The sequence below is a fragment of the Corvus moneduloides genome, chromosome 6 (genome assembly GCF_009650955.1).
Source record: "Corvus moneduloides isolate bCorMon1 chromosome 6, bCorMon1.pri, whole genome shotgun sequence".
Lineage (NCBI taxonomy): Eukaryota > Metazoa > Chordata > Aves > Passeriformes > Corvidae > Corvus > Corvus moneduloides.
The window spans coordinates 35,166,140-35,189,123 of NC_045481.1; the positions used below are offsets into that span (position 1 = coordinate 35,166,140).

Here is a 22,984-nt window from a genome sequence, read left to right on the forward strand (position 1 = left end):
GGCACAGCAGAATATTGAATGCAATAGGGGGTAGGCCTTTTCTTACGAGTTCCTGAGTAGTGAAGTGCTCTGTTAAACTGCAAGAGTGCCACTTTCTGCATGCAGGTGTGCACACCTGATAGGGAGAAGGCTGGCATGCCCAGCCACAGGGGTGTGCAGGCACATCCTCATCAGTAAACAGCATCAACACTCACCAACTAACAGAGGAACTGACTGGTGAACGCTGAAAAAAGATCTTTTACAATTTTTTTTTAAATCTGGTTGATTGACATTTTGCAATCTGTTCATTGAGAAAGACCTATTTTTGATAGATTTACTCTTATTGAAAACACTTTCTGTGAAAAGTTTTGAAAACTGTTGAAGCATTTTGTGCTGTCAATCTTTTAAGTCAAAACTACATTTTTAAGATCGGTGGTTTTTCATTTCCAGAGTTAAGGTACCTGAGAAAGAAGAATCAAGAATGGAAAAACATGAACAACAAAATAAAACATTGTACTTCACCCAAATAAAAGTATTTCTAAAACTGTTAACTTGCAAAATATTATACTCGACTTTTCATTTGGACCTGAGTATTTTTTGAGCTCAGACATTTTTCCTGAGACAGAAATAATTTTCCTTTCTATTCTATCCAGAGGGACTAGTCAGAAGAAAAGACTGTTTTCCATTACTACTTTTGTCCCTAAGCGTTTTTGCTTTCCATATTTCTTTTATTTTTTTTCTACTTTCCTTCCTTCCCTTTCTTAAAATGCCCTATCTATTAAAAAGCAGAAGAAAATTGAGTCTGGAACCCAAGGTTCTTTGCTCTTGCTTTCCTCTTTTCCTCTGTTTATTCAGAAGGAGTAAGAAAAGAGCTATATTAAGCTGAAATTTTATTCTGCTGTCCTCTGTTGAACAAAAGATAGTCCACTAAAGCCACTAAATCACAGATAACACTTCTCTGGGCAACATTATTAGGAACTGACAGCTGGAGATAGATGAAGATCTCATCTTTTAAAGAAAAAAGTACTTTTAATTTCCTTTGTACATAAAATAGAGAGCACAGCATTGTGTATCTGAAGATAAAAAGAGACCCCAGTGTATGCTGGGTGCCATCCTTACGGCGATATAATGCTGGGTCTGTGTTCTGAGCTTACATTGAGCTTGAATTCAAATTCATTTAGAAACAACTATTCTTCAATTCATGGAGACAGTGAACTTCAAAAAAAGAAGGTGACATTTTACAGCCAGTTCCATTAGAAAAGAGCAGCTCAGAGAATGAATTGTTACCTTTTGGGAGGAACACCGGAAGACAGGACAGAAAGAGGAGGGAGAATGGATCTGTAAGGGAGAGAGATGGGTTTGCCCCTGATCCTCAAGGGATCAGCCATACTCCTGGGAGCCACTAAGCCTCCTTGAGGTTGATACCATAATGGATTTGATACTGAACACACACAATGGAGTTCGTATTGAACATCAAGGATCTCATCAACTACCTTGAAACATACATGCTAAAAAAGCTGTGGTCATTTTCTCCACCAACTGAGGCACATCATGCCAGGCTCCAAATATGCCAGGTGAATGGGCATGAATTTCTTCTACAGAGGCACTGGCAATACACAGTAAACCCTTATTTCTGGAGGACTTTTGTGATGTGGTGTTTTTTTTCTTTCTCGAGGGACCTGTGACTATGACACGTTATACTATTCATATTCGCAATGTATATGCATATTTGACATATCCTTTCTGCAGCACTACCACCTGCTGCTTTGGTTGCATTTAATTTTAACACACGTCCCAAGCAGCATGGAAATGGTGAAGGTGAAACTTGGTTTGCCTGTGTTAAGCAAGACAGTTACACATGCAGTTAAAGCACATGTTTAACAAGAAAATATGGTCAGTCTGATTCCAGTGGCATGAAAGACTGCTTTTGGCTGCTGGGGAGAGTACATGTTTTAAGAAAAACATCTGTATGGAGTTTTTGTTTCTAAGTCTAGAGACTATTTGTGTGTTGGCTGAGTCTCATTGCAAGTCCTTGTAAGAAATGAAGGCCTAACACTAAGCAATTGCCTTCCTTCGAGTAAAGGCTTCTAGTTAGCTAGTCTAAAATAAGAGTGGAAATTTTTTTGTGAACCTTACTCCACTGAAGGATGAAAGGTGGTTTTCCACTGAAAACACTGGCAATAAGCAGCCCTTCTAACCATAAAAGCTTTAAGGAAAATGCTTTTACCATCTTCATGTAAAAATAGTTATTCTGCTTTCCTAAGACTTCAAATCATGCCCTTCTCTGTTTCTTCATTTAATTTTTTTTTTTTCAAGTGGACATAGTAGCAAAGGATAATATTAGGCTTTCCCAGTTCATGCAGAAATAAGTACCTCTGGAAAATACAGAATATAAAATGAAACTTGCCCTGGCTTCAAGCTGGAAATGCAAACACAGCAAGTCAGAGCAAATGCAAGATCATCAAGAATTACAAGGGTGTGTGTAGTTAATTCACAAGGTGAAAACTACTGTTTTGAGTTTCACCTATACACAGGCAAGCACAGTGAAACACGAAGTGTCCACGTAAAACATCCAATGAACACTGACCTTTAAATCTCCCTAAGTTACTGTTTCTCTGTGAAGAAATGGATTTCTTCCTCTGCTTTTTGGGACTGGTCCCCAGCTGATGATGCAATAGATTTAAATTGCTTTTCGTAAGTTTCTGCATTCTATATTCTGGTCTAAAACTCCCATCACTCATGTCTTATTACACCACAACCTATCTTTTTTGGGGTACTGGACCCTTTTTCAAGACCTTGGAAGATCACTATGAGCAATATTGCTCGTTGCATTCTGATTCTGTAAGTTTTTAACGTCCAACTACCCATCCAGATGTATTTAGGAACTTTGAAATTCAACTGCTGAGCTATTCAGTAGTTTTGAAAGCTTTTTTTGCAACACAGTAGTTACAGCTTTTGCTAAGGCTCTCCTTCATCTGCTACAGCTGAATTGAGGTATTGAGCATTTTGGGTCATCCATGTGTCTGCACATTCAAAGTGCTGTAGGAAAACCACACTCAATAAGCAGGATCCACAGGGCAGATCTCACACAGAGGTCTGGGCAGCATATTGAGCTGCAGACAGCTGCCACTGGAACCATCCAGGCAGACACCCACGTATCTGTGGTGCTGTGCTGACCTCTCCCTGACCCTGGAGACAGGTGCCCCAGATTTCCTCCAATTCTATGTCCTACTGCTTTTCTTGTTATGGAAGAGCCCAAAGGCCAACCTTGCTACAGTTCCTTTGAGAGATAAACACCTTCTCCTTTTCTGTCAGAACAGGGATTTTGAACTGATTTTTCAGCCCACATAGACACCTAGCCAGACTTCCTTCTTTTACTTCTAATTTCAGCAACACTGATTAGAAGATCTGGCTTCTTCAGTTCTCTCTTCTACCTTTGTAATACTGAACACCTCTCACTAAAGCCTTGCGTTCACTCCCCTCAGACCTGTGTATCCCAGTTACCAAAGAGGATGCAAAAATGTCAATCAGTGTCTCAGACTGACAATTGTATTTAATTACCTCTGACCCCTCCACTCACAGATGTTTAGAATTATGATTCAGGAGCTGAACAAAGTTGTCTTCAGGAGCCTTAGAGATAACTAGAAGTGCTCTAACTGGTTTTCAAAAGGATAGTTCAAATAAGCAGCCAAACTAAGCAAGAATTCTGAACTAATTAAAGTTTGCCTCTCCTGCTACTGTTATGAACTATAATTCTCCACATTTCAGGAGTGCCTTCTACTTCAGGTTGCATGACAACTTAAGAGACTTAATTGGCTCTCAACACACCTTTCAAAAGTATTATTTCCAATTCAATGGGTAAGAAAAGCACAGCATAAAACATCAAGCCATTGTTCAAGTGCATAGCAATAAAGATGAATTGCTGAAATGGCTCTTCCCATTTTATGAAAAGTACAGCTTCTGTATTAGCTATTGTTGGTTCGGGGGTTTTTTTAATTCATAAATGAGTCAACATTAAAAAAATTATTACAATAAGTCAGCAATAAAAAACATGGTGGGTTTTTATTTTAGTGGACATTCAGTAGATATAGCCTTCTAAGATGGAAATTGAAGAGAAGGGCAAGTTGGAAAGTTTTCCAACTGCACATAATTTTTTCTCAGAGATGCTAAGATAAATCCATTACTTTCCAGAGAGGCCACTTCAGAGGCAGTTACAAATATGCCCTCAGAAACAACAAGATTTAGTGCCTAAGAAAAAGGGAAGGGTGGGGGGACCCCACAACCAGCAAACAATCAACTAAGACTGGGTCCTAAGTTAGGACCCCAGTTATTGCTCCATATAAATAATTATTTACAACTACATTCCAAACCTGCTGAAATAAGATGACCATTCCCAAAACGGTCTTTGCAGAATATCAAATTATTAAAAATACACAGGCTATTTCAGTGAGTGTTTTGTTCATCAAGAAAACTGGTAAGCTTAAGGGCTTCACGCAAGAGAAATATCTTTGCTTCTTCCCCTGGGGGAAAGGGCTGCTTCTCCTACACACACTGTTCTTAGAAAGCCATGTGTTTATTTCAGGAGCACTGCTGGTCCATATTGTGAGCCATCGTGCAAGCCTGGCAGCTGAGCACGCCTCTCCATATGCAAAGCAATGGCAGCTTCCCATGTCCTTCAATCAAAGCAGGGAAAAGGAAGATGTGCATCCTCTCAAAAAGGCAGTGAATTTGCAGAGTCCACACCAGTGGGGAATGTAAAGATACATTTCCAATGCTCTCACTGTAACATCAGCCGTGATGCTGCAAGAGTCCCAACTGAGAGAACACTGTCAGTGTAGCCAAAGCTCTGATGTCCTTCAAGTGATCAATATTGCAGTCAGTGGAACTGCACCTGAACTCGAATTTAAGAGTTGAAAAGGTGCTTAACAAGTTATGCAGTACTACTTACTCCTTATTTGTCATGTTTATATTTTATTTGCCTAATGACAAAACAAACCAATTTCCTCCTTGTCTAGGTCTAGCACAGTTTAATGCCTCTGTATTCTACTTTTTCACTGGTTTCCCTACAGCATTTATTATTACCTACTCTTGTATTGCTCCTTTTATTTGTCTCCTGGATGGTTTAATTTGTTCATACTTTGATTTAGAAGCAGAGATATCTATGACATTGAACAGGGAAACACACAAACACACAGCTCCAACTTTGTTCCAGATTTCATCCACCACTTTCTGATGGTTTTCACAACTCGATCAAGAAGAAAACATGCACAAAACATGCCTAAGATATTTCATGCGATGCTTTATGAATTCCTTTATAAGTCCCTAAAAATCAGTGTTAATTCTTCTTCCTGAGTGAAAGACTGGGCCTCACCATTGAGATACTAAAGAAAATTAAGTGCTGAGAGAAGATTTACATGAGGGCAAGGAGGCCGCCCTAAAAAAGTGTCCAAAAGGACATTCAGATTGCATTTGACACATCCTGCAGAGGGAAGTAAGGCCACACCTTTTCCAAAGACAGTTCCAAATAGATTTTATAGGTGTCACTGAGAGTTTTGAAACTAGAATCTACTGTTAATGTGTGCTCTACTGCTCCATCCCTCTGATGAGGAGTTTCACAAGTCTGTCGAAACACTTTATCAAAAGCATCATTTCATTTGAAAAACTGACTAGATGCTTCTTCTTTGAACTCTCTCGGCAGAAGGGTCCTGAACGTTAGCACAATGTCCTCTAACAGCAAGTGTTTAGCACACAAAGATAAATATAAAAAGAGAAGCATTTCAGAAGAACTGATTGCAACATAAAAAATTTCTGTGCACATGCACAAATATACATGTAGTAATACATGTAAGATGAGCTTTGCCACTATATAGTGGTTCAAGAAGATTCTGCTACAATATTTACTCACAGAGAAGCAGCACAGCTCTTTGCAAGAAAGGTTCTTCCAATTTAAACTGAGAGGTTCCAGTGCAGAGGTCCTGCCTGCATGAAGGTATCCATAAACTAATTACAGAAATTTAAACACAGCTAAACAAATGTTATTTGACCAATTATCAGCTGACAGTACATGCCTTTATACAGTCCCTGGAAATGAAACACAAGAGTATTATTAAGCCAAAACTGGAGTCACTGTTCTGAACAGCTCATATGCCTGCGGAGTCCCTTCCAAGCTAAAGAGCCTGAAGTCATGCAGGGGCTCCCTGAAGCAGCATTTATCTGGTCACACACATCTAGATGACAGCACTGTTGTTCTCATTAGGATGACAACTTCTGGTACTGACAAGTGACTCTTAAAATGTTATTCCTTGCTAAAGCAGTTTTGAATGTTAGAGATTGAAAAATGATGGGATATTCTCAATAGAAGAATCAGCTTTTTTTAATTGAAAATTAACATATACAGCCTGTGGTACTCTACGCAAATGGATGCAAACAAAGAGCTTCATATAATGCAGCGCCTTCTGGGCTGATCTCACAGTTACTTATATATACAACAGCTGAATTGTTCAGTGCAACTGCTCCCATGTCTGTTCCTGACACTGGATTAAAAATTAAGACAGTCCAGCCTGAGACTTTTTTCCCAGATGCACCAAATTAGGCTTGCTCAGTCACTCTGTCTTGAGACGGAGAGCCTCCCGCCGTTGCTTCTGAACCGTCCTGGAATCTTCCCACAGACTGGGTCCTCTGATGTTCTCCCAATTATCCAAGTTAGATTTTTCCAGCTTCTGCAGACAAACAGCAAAAATAACAGTGTCACTTTGACAGATCCATGATTTAAAGTATGTATGATTCCAAACTGAATTCTTTTTTCACAACAAACTCAGTATCACCACTGAGTTCATGAACTTTCATCTACCCTGCATGAGAAATTCAACAAGAAGGAAAAAAACCCAGGAGTTACCCATATAGCTGCATAAATGACTAAGATAGGCATTACTGCATGTGCTTGTCAGCAGGTAAGTAACATTTAAGGACAGGAAGCACTGCAGCATCTGAACATGACTGAAGACACCTTGTATTCACTTTTTCTCCTCTCACCTTGTTTTCCAGATCTGTTCTTCAACTGCAAGCCTGCCAAGCACTGAAGTAGTAGGAGTGACAAGCATTGCTATAGCTCAAACAGAAGTATTAGTAATTAGTGACCTGAAGTATCCTGTCAGCACAAATACAAAGCATGTTGGATTCATTATCTAGCACAAGGAGAGACAGCAACGGTGCAAACCCCTTCAATCCATATGGTTTTAACTTGAGAGAGGTATGCAATGCTTCCTGCTGACTAGTTTCCCATGGCACCCAGCCACCACAGATAGGCCTCTTACTAAGTCATACATGAGATATGTTAACTGACTGAACTGTCAGGTAGTGAAAAACTAGATTTAATTACCTTCTTGCCTACTCCCATCATCCCCCCTCAGACCTACCAATGACTGAAATATTTATCTAGACTTAGAGGCAACAAATATGAAGCACAGACACCCTTCTGACCTCACCTACCATGTGCTGCCATCAAAGAACACAAACATGTATTGCATCTTCACCGTCCTGTTGGCAGAGGCATATCTGTCCCTCCCCAGAACATAGACAAGTCTCACATGCCAGCTGTGGAACAGCACATTGGATATGATGGGGAGACTGAGGAGAGGGTCTGCACCACTGCCAGAATCAGGTCACACTGACTATTCTAGTAGTCCTAGATGCTACTGAACAGGGCAACACTGCGTACCAGTAATGAATGATACGTACTGCAGTGGGACTTAAACCTGATCTGTGATCAGGGCCTCATCTCAGCAAATGCTGTAAAAATACACCAGAAAATACTTAACCCTGCCCTGAGTCTGTGGCCTAATTTGTCTACTATCAATCATTCAAATAAATGACAAACACCCAGGCACTTGAATAATAGTTCCAGAAAAATTCAACAGCTGTAACAGAATAGACCTGCTGCTATTAGTTCATGTTATGTAAAAGTTTCCTGACTCTTCTACAATTGAGGAAATTGCAATGAGGTTTGTCAGATATCAAAAGAAATTAGACAACACTCTACAGAAGATATATCAGAACACATGCACAAACACAGACTTTCACAAGGTAGGAGCAACTGAATTTTTTGTACAGTAGAGTTGGCATAGGTCTTTCTGAAGAATTGTCTTTACTACTGTATACGTCTTACGCTTAGCTGGTACTTCATTTCAAACAGAAGGGATCTGAGCTGACATGGAAGGAGAGAGAAGGAGGAAAGGTACTCATCATCCCACACAACACAGACTATCCCCTCTGATAGCAAATTCAGAATTTAACATCTGATTCTAATGGAAGCTTCAAGGAAACTACACTGAAAATAACCTTGTGCTTTAACAGAAAGGATGCGTGCTGATTTAATTAAACACAAAGGTATCACACAGCTGTGAGGATCTCAGCTATTCCCAAAGTTGTTTGGCTCCCAAAGTCTGAACATGAATCAACTTTTAAAATAAGTACAACAAAACTTGTGGTATTTAAAGATAGGCTACATAAAGAAGTCTATCAAAAGAGACATGCGTACTGAAGATCTTCACCAGAAAGTTCATATTAATTTGCCCCTGAAACTTCACAAAGGCTTTACAGAGAGGAGGTTTGTCAAAAACAGGAAGTATTTCAAAACTGTAATACCCAAACAAACCAGTACCACAAAGTATCTTGGCAGTTTCCAATAGAAATCATAAAGGTACCTAGAAAACACACTGTGATACACTGACAAAATAAAACAACCAAGGGTTACATGCAGTGAATGGCACTGCCCAAGATGACAGATAAGATCTGTTGATCAATTAAAATTTAAAGAAATAAGGATTCTAATGCATACATAGGAAGACTGTATTTTTATTTTTTATTGTCATTATATTTATAGAGATCATTAACATTTTGTGTCACGTATAAACACCGTGTAGTATCTTACTGCAATTCAAGAAGAAAGCAAATTCCTTACTACCATGGCACAGTATCTGCAAGATTTAGTTTATGGGATAGCAATCAGTCATCAGAAGGCAGAATGATTAAGCATTTCAACTTTCTGAACTGATACAATGCATTTTGGAATAAGAGAGCACTCCTGTTGCATGTGGATAGGCATAAAAAGGAGTACCACCACTGAAAGGGGATGTGAAAATCTGTTCTGCAATGCTTTGCTATTGTATAGCTATTTTCACATATATCTGTCCTGGTTCTGGGTGGGGTAGAGTTAAATTTTTTAATAGCAGCCAGTATAGGGCCATGTTTTGGATTTGTGTTAAAAACAGTGTTGGTAACACAGGGATGTTTTCATTACTCTTGAGCAGCTTACACAGTGCCAAGGCCTTCTCTGCTTCCCACACCACCCCACCTGCCAGTGAGCTGAGGGTGCACAGGAGGGGACACGGCTGGGGCAGGTGACCCCAGCTGACCACAGGGATATCCCACACCATATGGCACCATGCTCAGCATGTTAAGCTGGGGGAAGAAGGAGGAACAGGGGGACATTCAGAGAGATGGAGTTTTCTTTCAAACCACCTTTACACGTGATGGCACCCTGCTCTCCTGGGAATGGCTGAACACGTGCTGCCCATGGAAGTGGTGAATGAATTCTGTGTTTTGCTTTGCTTACACCAGCACCTTATGCTTTAGCTATTAAACAGTTTTTATCTTAATCTGAGTTTCCTCACTTCTACCGTTCCAATTCTCTCCCCCAACCCATCACGGGGTGGCGAGCGAGCGGCTGTGTGGGGCTTGGCTGCTGGGCTTAAGCCAGGACAGCACCTCACGTACAATTGAGTAAAACCCTACCCTTGTTGCTTGATCACTGACATGAAAATTCTTACAACAGTATCACCCCAGAATAAATGGCTACATTAGATGTAGGCTAAAGACATGCACATAGCTACATTTAAAATTCATCTTAGTGATGAGAATAAGACCAGACTGACAGTCCTTCTCTTAATTAGGTGCAGCACAAGCTGCAAAGTTACACATCTCCTTCAGATTGCCTGAGCTGTACAGTGCGAATTCAGGTAAGCATCTAGTTCTGCTCTCAGATCAAGTTGAAGTCAATATCTTTCATTCCATCTGGCTAGGTCTTCTTAATTTCTTATTTTTTTCATTTTAGCCACTTGGACTCTGCCTACCTAACTTTATGAAGACATCACATCACATGTTAAACTACTTCCAGCTTTTACTAAACTGAAATTCATATGAACTGGAAGGCTAAAAACCAAAAGACTTCTTCTCCCAATTCAAATGTGATAAACAGTCAATCATTGGAGACTACAATGAAATGTAATTAGATCAGATCAGCAGTACTTTTCCTGCTTGTCTAAAATAGCCCAAAGGATATTGAAAATTAGCTGTTTAAAGTAAGATCAGTATAGTCCATTAAATCTACTGATTCACTCCCTAAATCAGCTAAACTGCCTCTTAAGAGTACAGGACTGACAGAAGCTGTAAATTCAAGGAAAAAATTGCAGTTATTCAGACAGGCACAGTGAAAAAGAAAAATATGTTCAACTGTTTGCCACACTTGACTTTTAAGACTTGTTAAACAGCTTGGCTGGTGCAAAGGTACCCAAAAGGACATAAAAAGACCTTCTTAAGGTCTAAAAGACTTCTTAATTGCTGGTTCAAATGCCTGGCTTAAGCAGAACTCATAAGCCTCTGTCAGCCTTAAAATAAAATAAAATTTTGAGAAGAGTTTGAATTCTACTCTTGCAGGATAGTCTTCATGCCACAATACACAAACTGAAGTCTGCAGAAATTAATTTAGAGCTATTAATGTTCAGGCTGAGTGAATTCAAGGTGGCCGCTTGCAAAAAATGTTTGGCTTTAGTCTCAGTTTCTCACATGTGAAAGGAGGGATAAGGGAATCCTGTTTACTTTACAGCTTGATGAAATAAATTCTGTGAGGAGCACCACAGAAAGAAATAGCTCTGATACAGAGAGAAAATTATTTCCCATCATTATAGTAAGCAAATCCATTTGCAGACAAAAGATGAGCCAGGGAAAAATATCCTCATGGCTGCAAGAGGCAATGAAAGAATTAAACCAATTGAACAGTCTGTTTTTTAAAGGTGTCAAAAAAGCTTGAAGAGACAAAAGGTACATTGAGGAGCTCTGTAATGACATATAGATGAGGAGGTACAGAATTACAGCTAACACTGAATCTGCTGTCTTGTGCATGACTGAAAATCCTAACTTCATCATCACACTGATACGGCTTTAGCGGGGTTTTTTTATAACTCTTTCCCAGAGCCATCTTTTTGACATCTCATTTTCTTAATATAAACTGGGTGTTACTTTGCTTAGGAATTAGGAATTTAATATCTGCAATTAGTGATTTAATAATCCGGGATTTAATAGTCCATGATTAGTCATTTAATCCTCAGCTTAAAAAAAAGTATTTTTTCCAATTAGAGACTGTTTAGTTTTTATGATATTAGTAAACAAACAAGTTATCAAGCAGCAAACTATGGCCAGAATAAGATTTTTTTGTTGTTCATTAAGGGAAGAATTGGTGTGGGTGAAGGGCAGACTGGCATGTAAGCATCCAGATAGCTGCTTCTCCTTTTGGCTTTGCTGAAGACTGGCAAAAACCAATAGAGGCTTTGTTGCTTACTTCAGTGGCATCCAATAGCATTCATCTATGGCACAATTAATTAACCTATGGTGAACTGGTTTAAGACAGTCTTTCCCCATGTGTTATTTTCCCTTTAATTATGCCAATTCAACTACATGGGGCTGTGCTCTGACCAGAAAAAAAAAATAGTTTAGTAAAATAAACTCATACTGCTTATGAACAAATCCTATCTAAGCATAGGACTATGCAAACACTTGAACTAGCATAGCTGAAGAAAACATTGGGTGGAGAGAGAAGAGAAACATCTTTGAGTGACTATGTGTAAAAGATGTATATTGAGGAACTATACCATCAGTTTGTCTGTGCAACCTTTTCCTGATCCAAAGCATGCAAACAGAACTTGCCTCCACCTCAGAGGTGTCCCAGAGTTTAATTACTGTTCACAGAGTACTCTCATAGTTTTGTGTGAAGGTGTTACAGTGATACAAAGTGCTTAGTAAACTAAACAATTATATCTCTGAGTTAAAACTACATGATTACACAGCCTTGAATTTTTAACATAACAGAAAACAACACAAGACAGACTTGCATCAGGAATTAGGCCTTGCCACAATTTCCTCCTAATTTATAAACAGTTTTCCTTCTTAAAATTCAGAATCTCTTAAAAACCACATTAAATCTGAGAGGATAATGCAGTGCTATTTATGCATTACACCTGTAGCTCACCCAAGATGGACTTCTCAGTCCAAAAGATTTATGATAAAGTCAAGAGAACGCATGCATGGGTCATTTACTTTCAGCGAATCTTCTTTTCTTAAGCAAAAACGAAGCTCAGAAAGGTCCAACATAAATAATAGCATGAGTGCAGCAGTACAGCTTCAAGATCAAACATCCCAAATTCAGCAAATTCCACTTTTAATTAAGCAATTAAGTACATTTAGGATAGTTTTCATTTCTCTCGTACAGAAGCTATGGTTATTCTGCCCCAGAAAGAGAGGTGCTGCTTACTAAGATTTATCCCTACATTTACAACCTGGGAGACCTAGCCAAGTCAACAGGACCACGGAATTTCCCAAATCTGACTGCTTGATCTTGCTAACTTTATATCATACTAAACTTCGTAAAGGGATGTCCTAGTTACTGCAGCACAAGTCTCTAAAATAGGAGCAGCCTGGGAGAGACTTTTGGGATGTTTGCAGCAACTTTTTCAGCTAAATAAAGGTGAACTTGACTGAAGGCAGTATGTGATCTTTAACAGTGCAGGAGACCAGTAAGAGTAAAAAACGACAGTTCTGCTGCTGCTAAGAAGAGCAGACAGATTTCTACAGCACGTCCCTATCTGGAGCCCAGAAAGCCCTCCTGACACCACAGAAATGGGTTCTTTCAAACAACTTCCTAAGACTATGAATGCTTGGAAGTGTGGAATATTTTTTCACTTTCTGTATATAAAATCTGGCACAGTCTGTCCTTCTAATAAAGATAAAAAGATACTCTAATAAAAAAAGGATGAGGTGTACCAGGATAAAAAAATATGAGACCCATGAGTCACACATGGTGTTTTTCCTTCTGAAGAGATATGAAAAACAAGGTTTCTTACGTGAGAGGAAAAAGCTGCAATCAATACCACAGCAAAGGGCTACAAGATTACCACAACAAGAAGTGATCAGTTACCACTATGAAACTAACAGAAGTGTGTGGGCATAAGAAAAGAAACAACTAGAGAAGGTTTACAACAACAGTGTCAAATTAAACTTAAATCCAGGCCGTTAAGTAACTACTTTAAAGTAACCACACTCCTTCAAATCAGCGGTCAACTTTACCAAACAGTCGACTCTTCCGAACTGGTGGGCACAATCTTCTGCCTCTCACATGCTCCCTGTCTATCCTGGTCTCAGTTAGCTCAGGTAACATTCACACAGTTAGTGTAGTTTAGGACTTCTGCTTCTCATCTACAATGCCCTCCTGATTTTCCACTCACTTCTCTTCCAGAACTTGCTTATCAATTCATATGCTGAAACAGAATGCTTTTCTCCGTGGGGAAACTATGATTTGGGCTAAATGTTAACATGACAATTTCAAATCTTTCAGCCATAAATAGTTTTTCAGTAACATCAATAGCTACGGTTTGATTTGTGCTGTTGGTCAATTTCTCATAGGGAAAAAAAAATCCTCCTGTTCCTTCTCTGTGGCTAACACCCCCTGTCTAATTGATGTGGACAGTAATAGGAGTGTTATTCCCCCACTATACTGCCAGTGACAGTAAAGCTGCTTCTCAGCAATACTGCTGAGACACACAATGAAGTCATAGGTTAAACTTGGGAACTTTTCTATTCAATTTTTAGAAGTTTGATTATTTAGCTAAGAAATGTGCAAATTCCATGGTCAGCTTCCACCAGAATCTTGCATCTCATTTTTCTGTTTGATCAGTAAGCCTGTTAGGACAAGCTGTGACCCATTCCCTGACAGTAACTTGCTAAAGCAGACTACATTTTTATAGTATAGTTTGAACATTAAATAATAACAATAATTTGAGAAGCAAAGAACATGCAAGAATTGTCTAATAATCTTTTAAAGTATTTCACATTTAGACTTGATTGTCCATGTGGACATCATCTAGAAGTACACTGACAATCACAAAATATTCCAGATAATGTTTTTGAAATTGGCCAAAATAGGAGAAAAAAATCTTAGAAAAACAAACAGGAGGATATTCTTGCAAAAAGTCACTTTGCTGGTTGCTGAGACAGGAACTTCCTTCAAAATTATCTGTTTTGCTGTATCATCTTCAGAAGCAGACAATGAGAGAAACATACACGGCCTCAGCTGTGTAGCTAAATTCCCACACACTACACTAAAGTTACTTCAGAGATATTTCATACCAAAGATCCAACAATTCCCCACTGAGAGCCCATTATTATGGCAGAAGTGCTTAACATTTCCACCTAGCCAGCTGCACAAGAAAGTGTTCCCTATACTGGCTGCCTGGCAGAAGCTAGCAGCATTCCTTAACACAATAAATTAAAGAATTCAGCCATTATGTGTGGATACAACTTTCCCTACCCAAACTTTTGGGGTTTTTTTGTGACTGAGACAACACACAGTGTTGGCCCTAGCATGGTAAGAGTCGGTCAATTCACGTGGCATTAAAAACCAAGGAAACAAGCATGGAATGCAAGCTGGTACTAAGGATTCTATTTTGGAGAGAGGAGAAAGGGTGATGAGATTATTTATAACAGTCCCAACCATGTTTGCTGTCTGACTGTTAATCACTCACCCTGTTTTCCATCTATGAGACATCGGTGTCTTCTTATTGGATAAGGAAAGTGCAAATGCAACATAACTGAAAGAAACAGCTCTCAGTTAAGGAAAATCCTGTGCTAAGAGATGACCAGGAAAGAATTTACAGGACTATTAAATAGAGATGCATTCCAGAAATAACACCAGATAAAAGTGATACCCTATGAACTTTACTCTGGAGGCTGTCCTTCTTCCTGCAAGAGGCTTTTCTACTAGGATTCTTCCTGTGCCATACCCATCACCAAATTCCACCTTCTTGTGTTTCTCTGCGAAAAACTATGAACATAGTTTATAGTTTGAACACATTGAACTATGGTACAGGAAACTACTAAGATGTCAAGAAGAAAAGGTCAAAGCTATAGGTGGCTATGGACTGTACATCCACTCAGAATAAAATGCCTAACACAAACTATTTGAACTAAAATCCTTTCCCATGGCAGTTTCTATTGATGATAAAATAACACAACTTTGTACTTCTCTACAAAACATTGTGTTGAAGACTCATAATGAAATAAAAACGTAAAAGACCATTTCACATGTGAAAAAACTGAAATGCAAGAAACTCAACTCGTCCCAGACAACCTGGAGGGCAGTCAGAATCTAATGGCTAGGTTGGACAATGCACTAAGAAAGAAGAGAGCATGGAAGGAACACAGTGATTAAAGGGGTAAGAAAAGTATCTCAACCTCTTTATTTATCTCAACCTATTTACTGTCATAACAGTCACTAAGGGGGGATATTTTCCCAACATCTTTGTCAGCTCTCAAACAGCTCAAGGCATTTAGCCACTAGTATCTTCACAGACACTGAAGCGTATCAATTCAGCACACTAATCTGTTAATTCTTAAACAGCAACAAAATCAGTAATCCTCTGGTACTGATAATGACAGCAACAAGATACTTGCAGATTTCAATGACTGGCATCGTCCTGATGTCCACATACTTGGATGCAATTACCATGTTACTACACTGTCACTCCCTGAAAAAAAGTTTCATCCACTCTGCTGGCACCACAATCCCTGAAGTTACGTCTAATGAGCATTAAGTGGCCTGAATCTTTTTCAGAAGAGCTTATTCAAATTCTTCTTTTAAGACAGTAAATATATAGGTTATATTCCCAAAATGCCTCTCCATACACCTACTCTTAATTTTTGAACTGTCCTCAATATACATTTTAATACTGCAATTACCAGACTTCTGCCGTAATTGTTAGGGCAAACAATTAAAAAACTTCTGTCCAGAGCTGATGTTGACTTTTTGTGATTTATCAAATTATAAGGAACAAAACCTGCTCAATATTCATACTCTTTAAGTCAAGAAAACAGCATTTTCTACTCTGACCATTTGCAGACCAGCATATTACATCAACTATGCCATCCTTGAAAGCAGTTGAAGGAAAACTTTACAAAGTTTTACAGTTGTGATATTCTGAAACACAAAGGACTAATTTTTCTTGCTGTTGTGTTCAAATGATGTTCCCATCTCCTAATAATGGATCTTACTTCTAATTTTACTATATTTTCTGCAATGAAAAAATGTTCAATAGCTATCACTTTCTTCCTATGAAAGTATTTATATGGAAGTAACATTCTTCTCAGTACCTTTAATATTATTTAAATCTTCAAGTTTCTTTTAAGGCATTTTTAGAGCCCTAAGCCGGTATAGTCAGCCTGTTCTGCAACCTAATCCATTCTTAAAGGCCTGTTCAAAATGCAGTTACCAAAAGAAGAATCAGAATTTCAATCCCAGCCTCATCAGTGCCATACTCAGAAGTAAAATCACCTGGTCGTCTACCATTGCTGTTTATATTCATACACTGAATTAGCTCTTTGTGCCACAAGATCACACTAGAAGATTTAGCTGAATTATTTATTCACTGACTCCTAAATCTTTTCCAGAATGCAGTCCACTCTGGCCTGCATCTTCAGTTTTTTAAATAAATAACTGGCTACTCTAAAAGGTACTTTTCACTTTTAATGGGCCCATCTTCCCAAGTAATATGAACAGCTCTCTGTCCCTGCCTTGCCATGCTTTTACTACTGCAATAGTTTCATATCACTTGCACATTAGTAATTTCACAATTTCTTCACGTCACTGAAAAAAATACACAACATTGCCTATATGTCCCAAATCTCACAGAACTCTTTCAATAGCATCACCTTCCTGCCCAGTGATGATTCCCAGAGAACCATCAATCCCAGACTGACATTTTCAGCAGCCACTGAAGTCTTCAAAGCCCATTCTTAGAACATGGCTATAAACTACCAGAGTCTAGAAGGTATTAAAAAACATCTCGTTTGATTATTAAGGGGTTTGGAAGCACATCTGATTCTAATACAAAGGACTTTTTTCCCTAAAAAAAAATACAGATATGTTTTTCGAATGTTGCTACTTTGCCAACATGGTTAATCATGATTTTACATCCTCGTTATTTTATTCTTGGTTTGCTGCAACACCATCCTGTTACTGATATCCTTGTCAGCTTACTTATCAGACAGCTCTGATGCCCTTAGCATCTTTTATCAGTCTTCTCTGCTTTATAAATTACTCATTTACTGTTTCCATAGCAACCCTTCATGTTTTTATTTATTGTGATATTTTTTCCTCTACTTTCAATTGCTATTGATTCCCACTGAATATCACATATTTGATTCAAACTCCAGTGATTTTTTCCATTGCAAAACGTTAGTCAATTCTTAAGAAAGCTTTTATTTGCTAGAAAAACCCTTAACAACAATTCTATATTTTGGGGTCTGATGTAACTGAGGCCAGCTTTTTTAGTGTTTATTAGACCATTAATTTTGCAGAAGTATAGAAACCAAGTGCTAGAATAAGGAATGTTATTTTTAGACTGCATTAAACACATGAAGAGGAATGTACTATGATTGTTAAACAACCACAAGAATGTTTTTCACTCATCGTAAGAATGAGTTTTTTTATCTTCTTTTTTTAAACAGTATTTTTGTCCTTTCAAATAAAATATTCTAGGCTTTTCTCACAGGTCAAACACTTGACATTTTTTACAGTGTGTTCTACAAGGCCCAGCTCAGCAGCAGAACTACATTCACATTATTAGTACCAGCATCACTAGTGGACAGAGCTGTGATTTATTAGGCTAAGGGGAGCAGCAGGGACTAATTGGTCATATGAGGACAAAAAAGTGTGTGAGAGGAATGCATGAACAATGGAGAGTGTAGGCAAAGGTAGCTTGCTCCTTTGGCATGTCCCAAGGCACAAGATAAATGCCATTATTAACAGATCTGAGATACAAGAAATGCAGTATGAATTATACATGTAAATTCTTCCTTCCTCAAAATAGTATCCTGACCAGAAACACTCCTGTATGAAATAAACTTTTTATAGTTTGAGAAGATATAATTTAGTAAATTAGAAGGTAAGAAAAAGTCTTTATGTTAATTTCTTCACAATAAATCAGGTCTGTGATTATAACTTTTTACATCACCACCACCACCACCACATCAGAGACAAAATGCAGACTTCAACATGTTTGAAATATTGGAAATGTCTTTATTTTTTGCAATATGTCCATATGGGCATATATGTGTGCTTATAGGAGAAATTATGACATTCTAGAAGAATTCAGTATATATTCAATATGTACATTTCTGTAAGGACAGTAAGATATTTTTAAAAGTCTTGGGGAGGACCAAAGGACATTTGCATGTATCAGGCAGCCACGCTTCAAAAGAGCTGGCATGGTATCCTCAGTAACAGCTGCAGATATAATGCCAATAATATTGTAAAATAAGGCTTCACATATTAAAACAGTAACTTTTTTTTAACTGCCCTTGATCTCTTATCACACCATATTTAGTAACAGCCACCAGTGTAATCCTTCAATGTGACCTATATATTGAATTAGAAGGTGTTCCTAAGAGCTGTATTTTGGACAAGTCAAAAAATAAAGGAAGGAGAAAAATGTCCACCCAAACTCCTCTAGTCTGGAACAGCTGGGGTCCACAGAAAACTACTCTCCTAAATGTCAGCTGTAACTTGGTGATTGGTTAGATTTTGTCCACCAGAATACAGAGGTAACAGTGACTTAAAATTGTCACACACTCAGTGTGGAGCCTGCAAAGTATGTGCATGACTGCTGGTAGTTTCATAAGTTTCACTGAAGCAAGAAATTAATATGTGCTTTCAAGCTGGTGCCCATAGTAAAGTATATATTGATATTAGAGTTCAAAACAACAATCTAAATCTACTTTCATTATGCAAATCCATTTGTTTTGTTGAACTGATCTGCCCTCTATAACACCCAAGCACTACTCTGGAAAAATTTCAGTCTGGGAACTCTCTACAGTTTAGATTAAGAAAACAGTAAGATGGCTTCTGCCATTTCTGTCCATCAGAAAAGAGCCTCATTACCCAAGTAGGCTTGTAATATATTATTATACCAGATGTATTTTATTACCATTGACTTATCCATAAAGATAATGCAGTTATGGCTATTTAAATAATGTCCTTCAACTATTTACTCATCTTCTGAAGAAAAAGTAAGGCTGTCTGAATACAGATTGGTTGATATTGAGGTTTGGTATTGAGTTTGAGATGTGGTTCTTTTCACTGCTTGTGGCTCTTTTTACTTTTTCTTCCACATAAATAAATCAGAGCAGCCTTACAGTATATTGAATGGAAACGGAGAGACAGCAATCCCAGAGGCAATCAGAACTTAATGGATTTGTAAGTTTTGAGTCTCCATTGGAACTTCCCATCTTTTTATTCCCTGCACCAGAAATCACAATTCTTTATAGCAGGGGAGAGCCCAAAACTATTTGCAATAATGTTAAAAACTAGCAGATATTTTGTGAAATTAGGCCTGTGAAAATACAAAAGGTAAGTTTTATTTTTATTTCAAACAAATCACGAAAGAGTAATAGAATAGTAAAGTTTTATTATCAAGACCATGTACTGCCATTTGGACACCTATGAGAGTACGAGAGCAATGGGTGCAATCGAGATTCTTCAAAGGCACGTGAGAGAAATGTGCTATGGGAAGAAAACAAATACCTGTGTTCATTATAAAGGCTGCAAAGACAGATGAAGTATTAGTTGGACATTTGATTCAATTAATTTTAAAACATTAGGAACAATCTTAAATAGCTTTATTCTTTGTTTCTGGTCACAGAGAGACTTTTTCCAGTTTTTCTAACACGGTTTTTTGTAGGCCTGAAAATCTATGAAACTCTGGGTATTAAGCTGGTCAAAACACATTTTAGAGCTCACTAGTATTTGAAGAAAATGCAATGCTGAGGGAAGAGTGAACTATTTCTCTATAAAATTTTCTGAAACCATGTGAAAGGAATGACAGTTGTTTCATAAATTTCAGAAGCAAGAAATAACATAAAACCACATCATGCACATTGTTCTGTAATTTTGTCTGAAGATCATCAAAATTCATGCAGTAGAAGTGTTGACTTACATTCACACACACTCCATCCAAGGCCAACATCAGCTCTACATTTATAAACTAGGTTTAACCACAGAAATACTGAATTTATTTGTACCACTGTACTTAATGCCTGGACATCAAAGTAAAGCTGTGTTTAGAAAGAAGCACTGTGTGTTCAAAAACCTTTCTTTACATAAAACCTTGTTTTTATTGGACATCAGTGAGTCAAAGGCAGATGGTTGATCTAATTTTAGTTAGGGACAGATACAACCCACCAGCAGCCAGGGTAATCAAGGGTAGCCAAGGTTATGGGCCCCAAGCAACAAATTTATTTTACCTCATATTCAGATTCCAGTGTCACAGTGTTCTGTTTTAACTTTTCTTTCAAAGCTGGATCAACCTGAAAGACAAACAAAAATACAGCAAAAATGTTTGCTTTTAAGACGATTTTTTAATAGAAATCTTAACTTCAAATAAACTAAATATTGGTATATGCAAACCCTTCTTTCCTCTAAATGAGTTTATGTGCCATTTGTTCAGATACCAGGATGATGAACACAGCACGAGAATCAGGCTGAAATGAAACAGGTCAACTGCCAAATTATTAAACTCCAAAGGAAAACACATTTTTAACTATAGCCCTGCACTTGCATTACCTTAGATACTTAAATCTGTCCCTGTTTAGTTTAAAAGTGTTAAACTAAACAAAACTTAAATAAAGGAAACGAGCAAAAAAGGATAAAATTGTGATCATGTAACATATTATACTCCTGAATGCTGAGTTCAGTGAATAGTTATACAATATATCCTGGTTTTCAAAGTCTAAGCATGAGTTGAATTTCCAATTTTCTGGTGAACACATAGCTCTTTCCTAGTTTTGATTCTGTACTGACAGTGCTGGTGTTTCCTGTCACCTTTCAGAGATGCTTATTGAATGAAAAAATCTAAGAACAGACATGTCAATGAACCACAGCAGACACATTTCACGTTTTAACTTCTGAGCCCGGAAGAAGTGATGTTCATCCCTCCCTCTGCTAAATAACATCTGTCTCCCACAGGTCTAAGAGTAGAAGCAAAGGGGGAAAAGATAATTAGCATTCTTCACGCTTAGAGAAAGCATTTTACCTTCTTCTCAAACAGCCACATATGCAGTATTCAGACATAGTTCTTAGGCAAACTAATTAAAATACCAAATAAATCCACCATGACAGAACAATCTCATTTTTAGAGCTTAAAACCAAAATAGATGTGTAAGGAGACTGGTCGTGTGTGTAGTTACACCCCTGGTACACTAGTCCAACTACAACTAATTCAGTGAAGAAAAGTTGTTATTCTTAATTTGCTGCTTCTTGATCTGAACAAAAAGGGCTCAGTTACCCTCATCACAAGCAACATCAAGCATCTAAAAGTAGTCTAGAAAACAAAAAGGGAGAATACACGTAACACAATTTGCCTGGTCAATGCGAAGATCCACCTTCGGATCCTCTCCTAACCCAAGTTCCTACTCATCAGAGGTACTTTAAACACACATCTATTATCTGTATTGACGGGAATTGCTCTGAAGAATTTCCCTAGGCCATAATGCTCCCCTTGATTACAGACACTGTCGGTTACTTAGCATGCAGCCTGTGAGACCTCAGTTCCTAAGTACGGATTCTCAGACAGGCAAGTCTAACACCATCTGTGCATGGCCAGAGGTTTGATTTCCCTATCTCATCAGTGATCTGGGCATAGAAACACACACATTTGCAATCTCCAGACTCATTACACTTGGGGACTAAGCCAAAATAATTAAAATGGTTAATGTTTGTACTGGATACAGCTCCCACCTTCTTGGTAATTAAAAAAAAAAAAATCGTAAAACAAGATAGTGTCTCTGCACTGGCCCTCTACATCAAATAAAAAAATGAAATGCTCCATCTCTGTCTTGGCATTCAAGGCCTCTGTAGAACTGCCCCTCATTAAAGATGGATTGCCTCTCTCCCGTGACCACGACCTCCAACAACAGCCATGCTTCATTAGAACAACGAACCCATCCATCACATGTGCAGAAATCCAAAGTCTTTGGGCAGCCAGACAGGCTTTGAAGCTCGCTTTCACAGAGAGATGAGTGATTGTGGACCTCACTGTATTCAGAACTAAATGCAAACACTATTTGTTATGCTTTGTGTTCTCACAATACACATATAGACAAGGGGAAATAGAAGCTCCTGTAAGTAAGCAGCAACAGTTTTATTTCATCCTACATTTTCCCTTCATTTAATAATAAGGCAGACAAAGTATCATGGTTGAAACTCCATTTTTACCTAATTAACCACAGCCAGAATTTAACTTACAACGACAGTTCAATATCCCCATTATCAAGTTTTATTTTACCAATTTTTAGTGTGTTTGTTTAATGTGTGGTGTTTGCATGGCCACATTTGTGTAAGGCAATGGCAAATAATCAGTTAAGCTACTCCTGCTTCTCCTTCCTTCCAGCCCTTTCTGTCCTGTCTTTCTCCTGTCTTCATTCTCCTCTGCCTGCACAAAGACAGCTAAAACTGAGACACAGCATTCCAGTTTGATGCTGTAGCTTTAGTATAAAGAAAAATGCAGAAATGAAGCAGCCTAGTTGAAATTTATTTTTAAAAAATACCCTGCAAATGTAAAATGAACAGAGTGCTGCTTCTTAGGAAGCAGGAATTTTATTCGGCAAATTAACTTACCCAAAAAGAGTA

At 38.1% G+C, this 22,984-nt stretch overlaps 1 protein-coding gene across 2 annotated transcripts in view; it reads right to left on the bottom strand.

The window, feature by feature from the left end:
* Positions 1-5,169: 5,169 nt before the first annotated feature.
* LOC116444896 (cytochrome c oxidase assembly protein COX16 homolog, mitochondrial) overlaps positions 5,170-22,984 on the bottom strand; it is a 46,334-nt gene continuing 28,519 nt past the window's right edge. For both annotated transcript variants that reach the window (XM_032110618.1, XM_032110619.1), the window contains exons 3-4: positions 20,602-20,664; positions 5,170-6,698 (exon numbers count right to left, since the gene is read on the bottom strand). In XM_032110618.1, the coding sequence (XP_031966509.1) occupies positions 6,582-6,698; positions 20,602-20,664 (180 nt within the window). In that variant the 3' untranslated portion in view covers positions 5,170-6,581. The remainder of the gene's footprint in view (positions 6,699-20,601; positions 20,665-22,984) is intronic.